The sequence below is a fragment of the Thunnus albacares genome, chromosome 22 (genome assembly GCF_914725855.1).
Source record: "Thunnus albacares chromosome 22, fThuAlb1.1, whole genome shotgun sequence".
Lineage (NCBI taxonomy): Eukaryota > Metazoa > Chordata > Actinopteri > Scombriformes > Scombridae > Thunnus > Thunnus albacares.
The window spans coordinates 25402365-25418288 of record NC_058127.1 but is presented as its reverse complement, the minus strand read 5'-3'; the positions used below and the strand labels follow the sequence as shown (position 1 = coordinate 25418288).

The following is a 15924-nucleotide window of genomic DNA, read 5'->3' as shown; positions in this document are numbered from 1 at the left end:
ATATACATATCAACTTAAAGGTGTCTTGTGGAGATTTTGACCACTAGTGGTGCTATGGAGCAATGATCCCCGTTTTGTTTGTATCTCCTGCTCTGCTCTCATACACACAAAGACACGCATATACACACAGGAACATGTGGGTGACACGATACACATGCCTGACGATCTTTTCACGCTGTTCTACTGATTGAAACTTGGTGATGATAATGTGCCAAGAAACTTAACAATGCACTTGCAAAAGTCCTGGGAAGAAGAAGGCTGCTTGCTAGCAAACAGAGATTTAAACAGTTGAGTCTTCAAAATAATAAAAAAAAAAAAATGGTTTTAGCAAACAAAAAATGATGTCATACACCACTCCAGCTTTCCTGTCAGGGGTTTTTCCCATCTTTAGGGTGCACCAGCATAAATCTTAACGTGTTGAATAGTACTCTGGTTAGATGTTGTGACAGTCCGGCCACTGGGATGCCTCTGGACATCAGCTTTCTGTGAATCCTTCATTCACTGAGTAAGGCCTTGAAATGTAGTTGAAAGCTCTGGAAAAAGTTAATGTGTGGACCTTTTTTACACTAAAAAACCCTCAAAGAATTATCACCAACTCTGCAGCTCAATGAGGCTTTTTAGCCCCTTTGAGCTCATTGTTTTGGTTTTTTTGGACTATAAACTCTCATCAACCTCTTTTCAAGCAGCAGCAGGCAGCTGTTCTCAGCAAAAAGCTCTGATAAACCGACTAGGAACTAGTGAACAAACCTATTTTATTATTTAGCAGCTGAAGAGCTAGATGTTTTTAAATACATGTTAATTAGTGAGCTTTAGATGTGCTGCACGGTGTTTTTTTCAGTTTTGGCAGAGCCAGGTAAGCTTTTTCTTCCTCCATCCAGGCTTTATGCTAAGCTAGGCTAGCGACATCCTGACTCCATGTCTGTGCTTAACACACACATGAGATTGATCTCCATCTACTCATCTCAACTCTCAGAAGGAAAGTGAATAAGTGTATTTCCAAAAATGCTGAACTTTCATTTAAGGAAACAATTTTTCAGTTACAGTTTGTCTCAGTTATACAGATGTAATATTTTCACATTTTGACAAATAATTACATCACCCAATATTTATTAGCTGATACAGTCATGTGAATTCCAGTGTATGATACCATAGATAAAACTAGGCTTGATCTTGGTACATGTGTTTATGCAGGTGTGTGTGTGTGTGTGTGCGTGTGTGTGCGTGCGTGTGCACGTGTGTGCATGCGTGTGTCTGTGTGTGGATATGTGCATGCCCTGTAAAAAGCTGCTGAGGGACTAGTCCACTCAGTTCAACTTGACAGCCTCATCAGAAAGCAGCCCCCAAGACACTGAGCTGAAACATTTGGTTTATCCTTCACCTCCTCATTTCCTTTCACATCATGTTGGATGAGAAACCTCATGTTGACTTCTCTACTGTCTCTTTTCCCACCCGGGGCCATAAAATCAATGCCAGATTGAGAAGAGTGATGAAGCAGGGCAGCTTTCAGGCGTCAGACTCTAGTTTATTTTCTGTCTGTCCTCATTTCTCTGCTAGGACGGAGGCATCGGCAGAGAAAGGGAAGAATGGCCATCTGAATCCTGCCTTTCACCTGAAGGTGGTCGGACCAATCAACAAAGCCAGCGGCCACAAGGGGGTGAGTTGAGTGTGTGGGTGGGAAGGAAGAAAGGGAGGAATTGAGAAGGGATTGGTGACTGCTTCTCTTGCTGTGTTTTAGTGAATAATGGACCGTCCATGAGGTTGACCTTCATATTAAATGGCCTCATTTTACAGCAGCTTGTTATATTGTTTGACCACTTAGAGTCTTCCCCCTCCCACTTTCACAACACTCCTATGCTCTGGTTTACTGTGCTTTCAGCAGCATTTCATCATGTCATTATTTCCCCTGTTTTTATAGCATTTATTTAATTGGATGGGTTAGCAGCTCAGGATTAGGATACATTTGTCATTGGCAAGAAAGAGATATGAGGAGTACGAAAGAAGGCAAGAAGAATAAAAAAAGGAAGAGAATAAATGAGTCATAATAGGAATAATAATAATAAACAGTATTCATACAGCATCTTTTATACACATAATGCACCTCATGGTGCTGTACTTTAAGAGTAACTACTGACATTGACGATAAATGATAAACACTCAACTAAATATATAGAAGATAAACGGGAGAAAGAGCTTAATATTTCTATGACACCAACTGTTGATTGCTCCCATACGATAGAAAGTAGCTGTGTTTTGGGAAATTGTATGTGAAGTCTTACAGCAAATACTAGAATATAAAGTCCCTATGAGTTGTATGGTTTTTCATCCTGCAATTTCTCTGAATAAATTTAACCAGGAGACAATAGTATGAGATAATAATGATTAAACCATACCATTAATAGCAATTCGAACAGGAGTGATGTGAGCTCTTTTCTTTCTTACAGTTTGTTGCAGCAGTGTTCTTTACAAACTGTATAGACTTTTTTGGAAAATATGTAAACAATGCATTTCACTAGACAAACCTGCTTTTAATAGGAACATGTGCTACCTTCTCTGTATATCTGTGAGAAAGAAAAGGTCTGGCCTTGTCAATATTAAGGTTAGATCAGAGTCTATGTTAACACTCACATTTCTTTCCTAAGGTGAAATGTGATAAGAGTAGTACATTTTGTGTCATCCATCAATTGGTGGCAAATATGAAGTACGGAGTGAAAGGGGCTCAGGCCATCAGGATAAACAGCCATATAGAATTTGGTGTCATCTATATAGCAGTGGAAATCAATACTATGCTCACAGATGATGACCCCCAATGGTAATATAAAGACTGAAAAGTAGTGGACCTAGGATAGAGCCATTCCATATCAAATGTTTGTTCTTTGAGATGAGAAGCTTTGAACTGAGATGAAAAAAAGACTGAAACCAGCTTGGGGCTGTGCTGGAGATCCAGCAATTGGAAGTAGTCTTCCAATTGCCTGTAGACTGGCTTTTTTGGGCTTTGAGATTCGAGAAACATTAGGTCAGACATTTTTCTTATTATTATACTTGTTATTTTAAGATTTTTTTTCCATAATTTATAACTGTGTCATTGTCTTTTTTTATCCTAGCTTCCTCACACCAGCAAAGAGGTTCTTCCTCTCAGACCAGGCCCTGCTCCCAATGGCACCCAGCCAGTCAACATTGTGCGACCTCTGAGACCAGCCCCGTCGCCCAAGGGTGGTTCCCGCGACCTCAAGGTGGTTCGCCCACCTCTGCCAGCTGGCAAGCCTCCAGCAGCCCCACCTAAATCCCCCCCAACCCTACAGAGACTCAGCCCACCCAAGAAACCCCTGCCCCTCAACCCAACACGTTCTCCACTGGTAAGGCCCTTTTTAACTATTTTCTGAACCCTAATCAATTATATTTGAATTGTACCACTTGTAACCTAAAACTCAAACCACATAATGTAAAAGCTTAGTCAGTCAGAACTGACCCAAGGGATGTGAAGCGGCATCCAGGCAAAGAGCCAACCACTAAAGGAAGATGTCCAGGACACATTGTAATCAGATGCCCAAAGTCCCTCAGCTGGCTCCTTTCAACATGGAGGAGCAGCAATTCTGCTCTGAGCTCTTTCCAAATGTTTTAGCTCCTTACCTTATCTTGAAAGTTTAGCCCAGCCACCCTGTGATGGAAACTCATTTTGGCAGCCTTTTGGTCATTACCCAAAGCTCATTACCATAGAGGATAGTTGGAAACAGGATCAGCTCCCTCTTCATGGAGATAATCACTTGTTCTATCTTACCCTTACTTGTGAACAAGTGAAATACCTTAACGCCTTCGCTTTGGGCAGCAACTCTGTCCCAACCCACAGTGAGCAATCCACCACTTTCCAGCAGAGTACCATGGCCTCAGATTTGGAGGTGCTGACCTTTATCCTAACCCATTTACACTGCGAACAGTTCCAGTGCACACTGGAATTTACAGGTAGAGTCAGCAGAACCACATTATTAGAGATGCAATCCCGAGGCCATCATACTGGACACTCTCCAGTCACAAAGACAATCAATGACAAAGTACAGCAACCTTTTCATGCTTGACTTCCTGCCAAGAATACGGACACTTTTGTTCCAGTTATATAAGGACTGGATGGCTTGCACCTGTGGCCCCAGTACCTAGAGCACCCTCCACCCTCAACACATGTAGTCTCGATGGGCAAACTATAATGAACCCTCTTGTATCCTTGCAAGGGTGAAGAGCTGGTCCACTGTTTCATGACTTGGAGGGAATTTGCATTGGTCCTCCTAAATTTGACAATCGGTCAAAGTCTCCTTTCCAGCACCTTGTCATAAGCCTTCCCAGGGAAGCTGAGCAATGTGATACCTCTATAATTGGAGCACACCATCCATCTCTTCTTTAAAAATAGGAACCACCACCCCCATTTGTCCAGCCACAGACTATTGGACTGTCTACTAGTTAATTAATTCACAGTGCTACTATACCACACTAAGGTAGGCTGTCTGCTACAGTGTGTGTTTTTGATGCTGCCACAGGGGGGCACTAGAGTTGGAAATTTTTATATTCTACACAGTGGCTTTAAATCTCTTATTCAAGAAAGGCCTGACTAAGATTCCAATCAATCAAATCCTGAATTATAAACAATCATGTAATCAGTAATCAGCTCGGACAACTTCAGTTCTTTGCTAGTGATTTCTGGCAGAGGGTCAGTGTACATTTTTTACTTAAATCCGTCCAACATCTGTAAAACATTTTGAGAGTGCAGTTCATACTGGATTGGGTCTCGCCATCATGAAACATGTGGAAGCAGGCCTGTATTGTATAATTAAAGCTTAGTTTCATTGTTTATGATAAATGTTTCAATGTTGCTCTTATTTTTTATTTTTGAACCTTTTTATTGAACTTTTCTAACATATGTATTTACTTGTCACAACATGACAGAAATCACAACACACAACACAATAGCTCAACAAGATACAATAATCCCAATGTACAAATAGGCGCAGGTTGGAAAAGGGGTCAAGAGAAACTAAACTAAATGTTTTGATACAAAGTTTTGTTCAAAGTGGGATTCTAGGAAAAGGCTTCCAGACTTTAAAGAATCTGTAGGCTGAGCCCCTGTGGAGTATTTAAGTTTTAAGTAGCAACCATTTAGAGTGTAATCGTGGTTTGGCAGATTTCCAGTGAATCAGCACCTAAAGGCTTAGGCATCACACTATGCACCTGTAAGAGCAAACACTCCAGAAGCTACTCCAAATAATGTGATTCCTATGTCTGTTCATATCACCTTATCACAGATATTAGAAAATGTTCCAAAGATGGCAGATCAGAATGGTAGCAGAATTAGATGGCTCCAAAACATATGATACAGAGTGGCTTCATCTTGATGACAGAGGGAGTAGCTAAAGTAAATCTTAGCTAGTTTACTTTAACAGCAAAAAAAAAACATGTCTAATGCATAGGGATGATGAGTGAATTCTGCAGACAGTCATATTTTATCAGACATTTAAGTACCTAAGTGTTTAGCTCATTGCTTCCTAAGGTTATTCAGAGAAGGAGAGACCTTTTCTTGAATTGAACTGTAAAGTCTGGATATCAGGCCTCACGGTAGAGGGTCCCAGTCTAAAAATTCCTCTTTCCAACCATGTGTAGGTTGAGACAGGAAGGGAACAAGTACCTTCTTAACTAAATTATGTACCTGAAGATATCTGTAAAAATGAATGTGGAATGTCATTTTTTCTTCAATGTAGGTCTCACAAGTACCTCAGTATACATGTATATATATATATATATATTCATTCAGCCAGTATACATGTATATATATATATATATATTCATTCAGCCAGTATACATGTATATATATATATATATTCATTCAGCCAGCACCAGTGCAGAACTTCATACTGCTTCTGACTGCAGCTAAATGACTAATTTGTAAATGTAATGAAGAGGCCTCGCGAATACAGAGTTGATGAGAGAAACTGTTGAACTGTCTGTATCAGAGTATTTCTTAGATGAATTGCAGAGATTTTTTTTTTATGAACCCTGAAGAAATAATAAATGCTGTATGTTTGTATCTGATTGCTTTCTTATCGATTTATCCACCAAAACTGCTCTCATCAGTACGTCCCTGTGAAGTGTAAAGTGCTATTAAATTAGATCAAGTTTTGAATGCCATATTGCTTTTTCTTGTTTGTGTCAAATATCCAATATTTCATGTGAGTATACTTTGTGATTTGATCTCAGAGCTGGGTTGTTGTGGTGATTTTTAATCTACTACCTGTGTGAAGTGGGACGTTGCTCTTATCAGCTAGCCGAATAGATTCAGGAGACAAACTGGATTCTCTCCAGTACAGAAACTGGAATGGAATTCTCCTGCCTGCTGTGTCCATGTGCCAGGGTTTTATGTGTTGTGCACCATGTTGGCTTTGATCCCATTTGGAAAAGATACCATTTTCCTCCTTTTTGCTTTTTAAACTTTTGCTTTTTCACTTCTTCAGACACTTTACTCAGCCATTTAATTGCAGTTTGAAAAAGTGAGTGAATAAGAATTCTTTGTTGCTAAGGCTAAGTTGACATCTACCCTGGATGGTGTGTCTTGATGTCCATTTTCATCTGAGTGATATGCAAAATGTCAATAATCCATATTTCTGTTTCTCTTGTTTAGTTAGTGTCTGAGCCCAGATCATCCCCCTTCCCTCCTCAGAGGCCTCTCCCGCTCAGCCCAGCCAGAGGAGCCTCCCCCACAGTGAGTCCAGCCCGGACCCCCGCTTCCAAACCCTCTCCTGGCCTGCTGGTCATGATGCCCCCAGCAGTAGGACCCAAACCTGTGGGCAAAGTCTCAGCCATCCCGCCTCTCAGAGTTCTCAGGTAGGCAAACGCACAACACGGACGCACACAGATATTGTGTAGTGTAGTCATGGATGCTCAGGTAAGAAAGGCTAACCTCTAACAGAGAGGAGCTGAATGCCTGTTTTTAATGATTTACTGTAGGTGATCAGCTTTGAAGGACTGAATTTGTGAAGACTGTTGAGGCTTGCTTGGGAGTGTTGGTGTGTACAGTGTACATGGTCCCACCTCAAAGACTGGATTGTGTTGGCCCAGTCATTGACTAAAATGATCACTGAACTTGATTTAAAGGAAAACTTCAATAAATTATCAGGCAGTAATGTAGTTACTCAAAATATTACTCATAAAAGTATAATATTTTATTATTATAATCATTATGTCTCATCATTAATGCAATAGGTGGTGTTAAACACATTCATGGGAAACGAAAAGCAGATGTAGTCACATAATGTCACCAATCAAAAGCTCCATTCAGATGGGATTAACTTTACAGGGGGATGTGGGAGATGAAATATTCACTGTGCTCCTCAGTAATTGAACTCTGGATAGCATTTTAGCCTTGGGGAAATGACTGGTGTGTAATAGACATGGACAGCACGACAAAGGCAAAAGAGAAAGCCAAAAGCCTTGCAGGGGGAGGAGAGTTTAAGGTGAAGTGAAGATACCGTGTAAGGTGAGGAAGACTCAAATCGTCCTCCTTCTTGGACTCATAATTCAGTCAAATCTGAGCAGGATATCATTATCTCTGATGTCCATTGCTGATAAATCTCCATACACCCACTTAGAAATCAGAGAATAAAGAGGCTGCAGAACTTCCCTGTGAATCATCACATTTTGAAGTTTTATTCAGTATCAAAATAATCCAGTGATAGTTGTCTGTACATCCATCGCTACTCTGCAAACAGGAGCTGCTAATAGCTGATTCAGCATACTTATAAACAAATATCAGCTAAAAACATATCTGAAAGAGAACAGCAGTACTTACCTGTAGCTGACAATACAACAGCCCATTTGATGAGCTTTTATGGAGTCTTCTCTCCTGATGGCTTCAGTTTTTTTGGGTTGATGTTATTATATTGCTTCCCAAACAGCCTTATATGTTGGTGTTAGCATGTTTCTACCAATCAGATTAGCAAAAACATTTTCACACAAAAGCCACATTTCACACTGAGTTGATAAAAAAAAAATGTAGACACACGAGCAGCCCTTCCATGGCATTCCTCCATTCATCATTTGGTGTTTTGATGATGGTGGTGTCAAACTCATCAAACCATAATAGTGAGCCGTGACTGTCCAAGACTGGAAGAATCTTCCTTGTTTAGTCAGACAACTCAAGGTTGTCTGACTAAACTTCTGTCCTTCTGATTAGTTCTGTTCTCTGTTTGAAGCCAAGACAAAAGCATTTTGTCCTCAGTCTAGACTCAAGATCAAAGGTTACTTAATCATCACAGCTCTACCACTAACAACCAGAACAAGTCGCCTGAGGAACTGATTCACTTTAATGGTTTAAATCATTTCTTGAAACACACTTTGAGAGACTGTGTAGTTGTTTTCTTAATCTGTGCTTTTCTTTTGTTTCAGATGTTATAATTATTAATTGATTATTTTCTTTTGAATGGTTCTCCTGATTTTTATCTGCTGCCATTTGTACACAAACACTGACAGAACTGGAGGAGTGCATTTCTATAGAAGTGTAACACATTATGTCCTCCACCCACTCAAGGCCGTTGTACCAAATATATTGTATTGAACAACAGGTTTTACAGCATTACACTCCTGTGAAAACATCACTTAACACTTGTTTGTGACTACTCTGAATTCACTTGACCTCGGGGGGGGATGTTACTTTTCTTAATGCAAATCTAAAAGACTTCTAATGAGAAAAGTTGTGTTCATAAAACAGCTATTGTTTGTTGTTTTTTCCCCCTATTTTTCTAGATTTCAATGCTGTTTGCAAGAACCTTTTATGATTCCTGTAAAGGTTCCAGGGAGGAGCTGTATCTGTGAAAAATACTCCCTCACAGTATTCCTTTTTTATTTCACGCTGTTTTCTGTTCAGAGCAGGTGTGGGTCCAGGCACATAAACTCTCCGAGTTTACAAACCATGCAATGCATTGACTCGCTTCTTTATCAGCAATTAAATTTTCATTTTTTTATAAGTGACCGGCCCCTATTGCGGAGGCTTGTGCTTACCGTCTTCAGATGCAGAGTCATGCTTTTTGTTCCATGCGGTTTATCTGTCAACGTAGTAAAAGTCAGGCGGGAGAGCTGGAGGTGATTGTTCTTTAGGTTTTATGATCCCTCTGCTGGTGTAGTCCAGCAGATGGATCTGAATGTCTCTACATCTGGTTCTCTGACCGCAGTATTGGCAATGCCAAGATCTGATCTGACATCAGAGGCCGTATTTATCAAGCTTCTCAGAGGAGGAAATCACTCCTAACTGACCAGAAATTCTCAGGGTGATGCATTTTTTTGTCTGACTCCTAGAACGAGGGGTAAAAGCTATTTATACATTTTCGTAACTTAGCAAATCAATCCTTTCTCAGCCAGTATTCAGGAGAACTGCAGAGGAGTCAGCAGGAGACAGCATTCAGGCAGTGAGAGGAGACATGTTGTGGCTACAGAAATCATTACACTTTATTGTAACAGGGAACATTCAGCTTTGCAACAGCGATGATTGTGTCACAATAAAGTATTTCAGAAGTCATAAATCAACCTCTGACTAAGATAAATTGAAATCTAACCTCAAGATTGATTTTTGACCAAGTCAAAATTATGCAATACTACTTTGAGATAGTAAATCAATATTCCAAGTCAGACTTTGGGCTTACAAACTATCTTATAAATTTGACTTTCTATTAAAAGTCCGCTCCACTCAACGATGTGTTTTTCCTCTTGTTCTTTCAGTTGGATGTTGTTCTCTTCTCTGTGTAGAATGATGTATGTGCAGCGTTTGTTTTCACATTCATCCTGCTGAAGGAGGAAAGTTTCTCTGTGCTCATCTTAAAACTCAGTTGAAGGCGTGTACCTATGAGCATGATTTGTGACATCACAACTAGTTTGGGCCAATTGTGGTCCAATATAACAAATGTTGGCATATTCATAGATTTGGGATTTTTCACTGAGGAGAATGTATAGATGTCATTTTAAGGATTTTAAGGAGGAATAATCATGCTAGACACAAAATATTACTCAAGTATTTTTATGTCTGGAGGAGATCTTTAACCCCATTAACTTCATAGATTTGCTTATTATTCTAAGTTAAAAAGCCCAAATAGTGTCTTGCTATCAGAATTTTGACTTTTAAAGTGATGAAAAAACATGCAGCACAGACTGCTCAAGGGTCACAATATTTACCCCAAAACAGCCCATGAAGTTACAGCGTATGTTGATTATTATTCAGCTTTTTTAGCTGAATCATGATTCCCTCACGGCCACGTAGCAAATTTTCCGAGGCCCGGTATCCTGAGGGTTGGGAGCCTCTGATCTAGTGAGTATTTCTGGCAGCAGGACCGTGTGTGTGTGTGTGTTCATGGTAATAAAGGAACATGTCACCCAATGCAACAGTGTGGCTCATTGATGTGTTTTTAATAGTTTTTGGGCAACAATGACACAGAGGAATAAGATCTATCAGCCTTTGGATACACACACAATATCTGTTAGTAGATACATTTGTTGTTGGTTTGGGTCTGCACATGGTTTGTTGACAGAAAAAAAAAAAAGTCATTTTTCATGCTTTATTCTTTAAAGTGAAATATCAGCCATTCATTATGCTGTATCACTATAACCTTAAGCTAGAATGCCTTCTTTTTTCCCTTTTCTTTCTCATAGACCGGTACCAGGTGCCAAACCAAACACAGCCTCGCCTCCACCGCGAAAATGACCTTCTCCTCCACCCTCCACCCTCCATCCTCCGAGGAGGCAGCGGCTGACAGCCTATTTGCACTAAAGAGACTTTGGCTGGTAAACCACAGAGCTGTCACACATACCAGAGGAGGACGAACACAAAGTTAAAACCGGAGACACAAAAGAACAAACAGGACTCACACCAGTTCAGACTTCAAAATGAAACCTTAACTCCCCCCCACCCCCCCTCCCATCTCCTCTCACTTTTGACCCCGCTGCCTCCACTCTCCACCTCCCAGCGTGCGCTAACATTAACCACAACGACGCGGTTTTGCACGGAGGCCTTGCAGACTGAGACAAGTGTTATCGCTGGGGGACGGTCACATTTGCCAAATCTGTTTTTTAGGATTATTGTTATTTTTTAATCTGTTTATGCTGTCTGTGTATAAAAAAAATGCATTTTGTAATAACTTGTTTTGTTTACAGTTTGTTTTAAGTCATGTTTTATGATTTGTGTTATGTGCCAAAGAGGTCTCTCCATACCTGGGGTGTGTCCCGAATGCTTGAAAATCTTCACGTTAAGTTTACCACAAGTCAACTCCTCCATATTTTTAGGTTTTATAATTTATTGTATTGTATAAGGAATGTCTAAAATGCAAAATCTGGAGATACAGATGACTATCAGGAGGAAGGAGAGCCAATCACACAGCAGCTTCTTTTCAACACTGTTTACACGGTGGAGGACTTGATGGATGCTTGGGGCTTGCAGGACACACCCCGGTCGCTCACGTTGATTTGAATGTCTTTTGCTGTGTGTTATGACTTTTGAATTGTTACATAAAATATTTTTACAAAACTATCATCAAGTTTCTCTCATTCTGTCTTATTTTTACTCATTCCAACTTGAAGAATATTTAATGGAAATTCCTATGCAATTATGTGATGACAGCCTTTTGATGTGTTTGAAAGGGAATAACAGGATGCATATGAATGAGCTACTGCAAGTCAGATAACGTCTGTGCTTGTAAAATTAAATCTGTCATGCAATCTTGAGGCAAAAGTCTTTTCAAAAGAACACAAATGAATCAATCCAAAGAGATAATTAAAGGAGAACTCCATTAATTTTAGTCATTTAGATCAAATTACCTGTCACAAGGAGGAGTACTCACTCAGTTGTCCTCTGTGGCTCTTGAGGAGCTTTGTCAAGTCTGAGAAAATAACCCGGAGGATGTCATCAGATTGTTTTTACACTTAGTATACAACAAAAAAAAGCCTACTAACCTCCCGCAATACACGTCATATCATCTACAACCTCAGTTTTCCAGCTGTTCTCTTCCATTCTCGTCCATTCTTCGTCTTTTAAAGAGGTTCCAGTATGCTGTACGCAACAAGAGCAGTAATGCTGCCCCTCTACATGTGCAGTTTTTCCCTTTGTCTTTTTTCCGTAGCGTGTTGCATTGTGGGATAATAGTGTCCATCTACACCACACTCAAAAATCCATGCTGTCTGGTTTGAGTATACAAAATTTGTCACTTTTCCAGTGTGAACACACTACATAGACAAAACCTGCTTAGAATTAATATGTAGAATGTATTTGGGACACAGTGTGAGTGTCTAAGAAAAGATGCCATTGGTTGCATTATGGGTAATTCATTGTTTTGGGGGATTTTGAACTTTTTATTATTAAGTTTTTTCAATCTGTCTCTTGTAGAACTTTGTAGAAGTGCAAAACTTAATTGTAGCCATTCAATTTTTTTTTTTTTTTTTTTTTTTGGAGGTACGGTTGAGGGACCCACTGCTATTGTAAGTTTACAGCAGCTACATGTAAAATGCTCACAGTTACTTTACTCAAAAGACAACAGCAAAAGATATTAGACAACAAATAAATTACTTCTTAGACTCCAATAACAAAAAAACATAAAAACCATATCCAACAGCACTTTAGGGAGATATTTGGTTAGGTTTTATGTATATCTTCCATGTACTGTAGTGTGTCTTTTACAATCTATGGAGACTCTAGCAGGAGGTGTCTGGCCTCCATGAGCCCCTAGTGACAGAGACGCTAGATAAGTCAATGGGTGTGAATGTAGCAGAAAGAGACACATTTCTACTGTATCATATGTACTGAAAGATATGATATCGAAATGTGATAATATGTTATTGCTGCCCTCATCAGTGGGTGGAGTTTGCTCAGTTTTCATTGTTATCAGGATTCTTAATGGTTCCCTGTGGGAAAAAGATTTTACTGTTTACCAAGAACAAAGTCAGAAAACAAAGTCAGTTAATTAATAGTGATGTGATTCTCTTTCTGTTTTTGATCTTTGGAGTGCCACCTTTTTTCCTGACTTTTTTGGGAAGTACAAACATCGCTGTTTTATGAGGCAGGGCACCCAGCTGGAGTTCAATGCAAGAGAAGCACACCTGTTCTCTCATGAAAAGGTTTTACTTGTCCCATTGGCAGGCAGATCTAAGGAGCTGGGGGTTTCAGTGTCATGCTCAAAGTCACTTCACTGGAACAAAGGTTTGAGCCAACCCAGGTCCTTTGGTGGAAGAACTGTACTCTCCTTATACCAGCCTAATGCCTCTGCTGGAGTTATGTGACTGCATAATGATGAGTAAAGTTAGGATGTGAGATGTGTGAGACTTCAGTAATTATTGTAGGACTGAAGACTAAAAATGCCACCTTTAAAATAAACTCTTCCTATTATTAGTGCCAGTGTCCCACAGTGGTGTTATGATGATCTTATAGTTCCTGGGTGATGAGCGAGTATGAAGCCTTCACATCGCGGGTAGTCTCCACTCTCACCTGCTCTTAATGGATTCCACTCTGTTGGAAATGAGATATCTGCGAGAGGCAGCTCTCATCTCCCTGGAGACTAATGCATTTGGAGAGTCCATGGTTCGAGTGGAACGCTATCGGACAGCGAGGAGGAATGGCCTCGTGGGGAGATATATCGATGTAGACGTTTTCCTAGCCCATTACCCGGGCGCCGGGCGCCCAAACAAACCTGTGGGGTGGATTCTGCGCCAGACAGCAGACGTGATCTAAATGAAAAGAGCTGAGTTTTTCCAGGACCACTGTCTATAAATCAAACTCTGTGCAGCCAAAGGGCTGAGGGAGGTGTATAAATACGCTAATGTCTTTCCTTGGGCTAGCCTTCAGTTGGTGAGCCACACAAATAAAGAGAGGGGGTTTATAAAAACAGCAGCCAGTCAGATTTTGTTACATCATAAGTTCCCACCCACACCACTAGTTCGTCGTCTTATTATAAAATGTGAAGCATTAAAGTACATTCAGTTAATTTCACTCCTGATGTCACTTTGCTAGCCATGGTTCTGCTAGCTTTTGCAAGCTAGCTTCTTGAGGGTTTCTTTCATCCGTCTTTCTGAAAAAGTCAAACACGTTCCTGGAGTTTACATATATTCTACAAAGAATCTCTACAGTAATACAGCACTTGCTTTTAAAATTTAAACCCTACAGGATTTTATGAATGTTACAGTCTCCAAACAACCAAATATGGTGTTTCTCATTGCTTTTAAAAATGACCCATAGAGCCACACTAGCAGTCATAATTCAAAATGTTTCTAAAGGTCCTTTGTCAATTTATTAGCCATTTGAACAACTGATGGATGCTGTTGTTTTTCTTAACATTTCTTAATAAGAAGCATTCAAAAAGCTAACAGCTCCCATCAAGTTTTACCAGCAACAGACTTGGACATATGGGAAATGGTGTTTTTTTAAAGCTTGGAATTTGGGGAAATACGCTTATTTGCTTCCTTGCCAAGAAGATTAAAACCAATCTCATAAATATCAGAATCTGTTAAATATAAAGCTACAGCCAGCAGCTGGTTAGCTTAGCTTAGCACAAAGACAAGAAACAGACGGAAACAGCTAGCCTGGCTCTGTCTAAAGGTAACAAAATCCATCAGCCAGCACTTCTAAAGCTCACTAGTTGTATCACGTTGTTCTCAGACTTTTTGTTCGGATTACACAAACAAGATTAAAGACATTTTTCAAATTTTACACATGGGGCTTTAAATTATGAAAACGCATCATCTTGTTCGCAAGGTTGACATGTTGTCCTGAAGGTTGCACTGGAGGAAAGTTCATGGAGTGTCCAAAGTGTAAAGTTTCTTGCTCTGGGTAACACAAATATGTTGTGTAAATGTCATGGAAATCTCCCCCATAGTTTTTATATTTGCTGTAGAAGTGGATAGGATTGTACAATGATAGCTAAGATAAAAGGTGTGGCTGGGGTCGTCAAAAACATCCATCTTTTGTGAAGCATGAATATCTTCAATACATTTCATGGCAACCTGGCCTGTAAATACCAAGAATAAGCAGAGGGACCTCATGTCATCCACAAGCAGTCAAGCATTATTTTCAGGAAGACCAGCTGCCCCTTTTGCAACTGAGTATAACATTCAGTCTCTATTATTTTGTGAGGAATCTTCTTGCTCTGTGATATCACTGTTATGTTGGAGTCACCCTTGCAAAAATGTCAGGTTAATGGTGTAATCCCTCATTGACTCGGCTGACTAAGGGCTTTAATGTAAGCCTCTGACGGAAGTTCAGTGATGATCAAATTCAGCTGTCATGGTGGAAGCCTTGTGAGCTGAGATCTCTGACAATATCCAAACAGAAAGTCCTTCAAATACACAACAGTTCTGATTCTGCTCCAGAGCTCAAGATCAAGCCAAAGACAAAACAAACTGCTACAAACTATTTAATCTCCACTGCTATGAGGCTGTAGCATGCAATGATACCACCAAATGAGCCCCCTCTGAGCAGTCTACTCAAGGCTGAGCTGGACTGACACATCAGAGCACAGTTGCCTTACATGCATTTTATTCAAGCGCATACACTCATGCAACATGCAGTCAGCGAACATCCAGCAAGTCAGTCCAAGAGTGAGTCAATCTTCTCATCTAACTCTCAGCAAAAAAAGCAAATAGGTGCATTCCTTCATTTGGAATACTGGGACAATACATTCAAGGCTAGAGCTACCTTTGAGGACACATCTTTGGTATTTTATCTGAGAATTTGTGGGTTTTAGCAAGCAAAGTTTTTAAATGTAGAATGTCAAGTAACACTTGTTCACAGGCTGATTTTTTATGTTCAGTATATTTAAATTGACTACTTTCTGGCCAACAAATAAAACACAGTCAAATTATTCACCCACCCCAATTTTCTCCAAGCAGTGTGGCTTTGAAATAGCGTTTAGACCCTCAAGTAGGAAA

At 40.0% G+C, this 15924-nt stretch overlaps 1 protein-coding gene across 1 annotated transcript in view; it reads left to right on the top strand.

The window, feature by feature from the left end:
• The window catches only part of adam19a (ADAM metallopeptidase domain 19a), a 197767-nt gene extending 186225 nt beyond the window's left edge, over window positions 1-11542 (top strand). The window contains exons 20-23 of the mRNA XM_044341231.1: window positions 1555-1654; window positions 3102-3353; window positions 6656-6858; window positions 10669-11542. Of these exons, the coding sequence (XP_044197166.1) occupies window positions 1555-1654; window positions 3102-3353; window positions 6656-6858; window positions 10669-10720 (607 nt within the window). The 3' untranslated portion in view covers window positions 10721-11542. The remainder of the gene's footprint in view (window positions 1-1554; window positions 1655-3101; window positions 3354-6655; window positions 6859-10668) is intronic.
• The last annotated feature ends 4382 nt before the right edge of the window (window positions 11543-15924 follow it).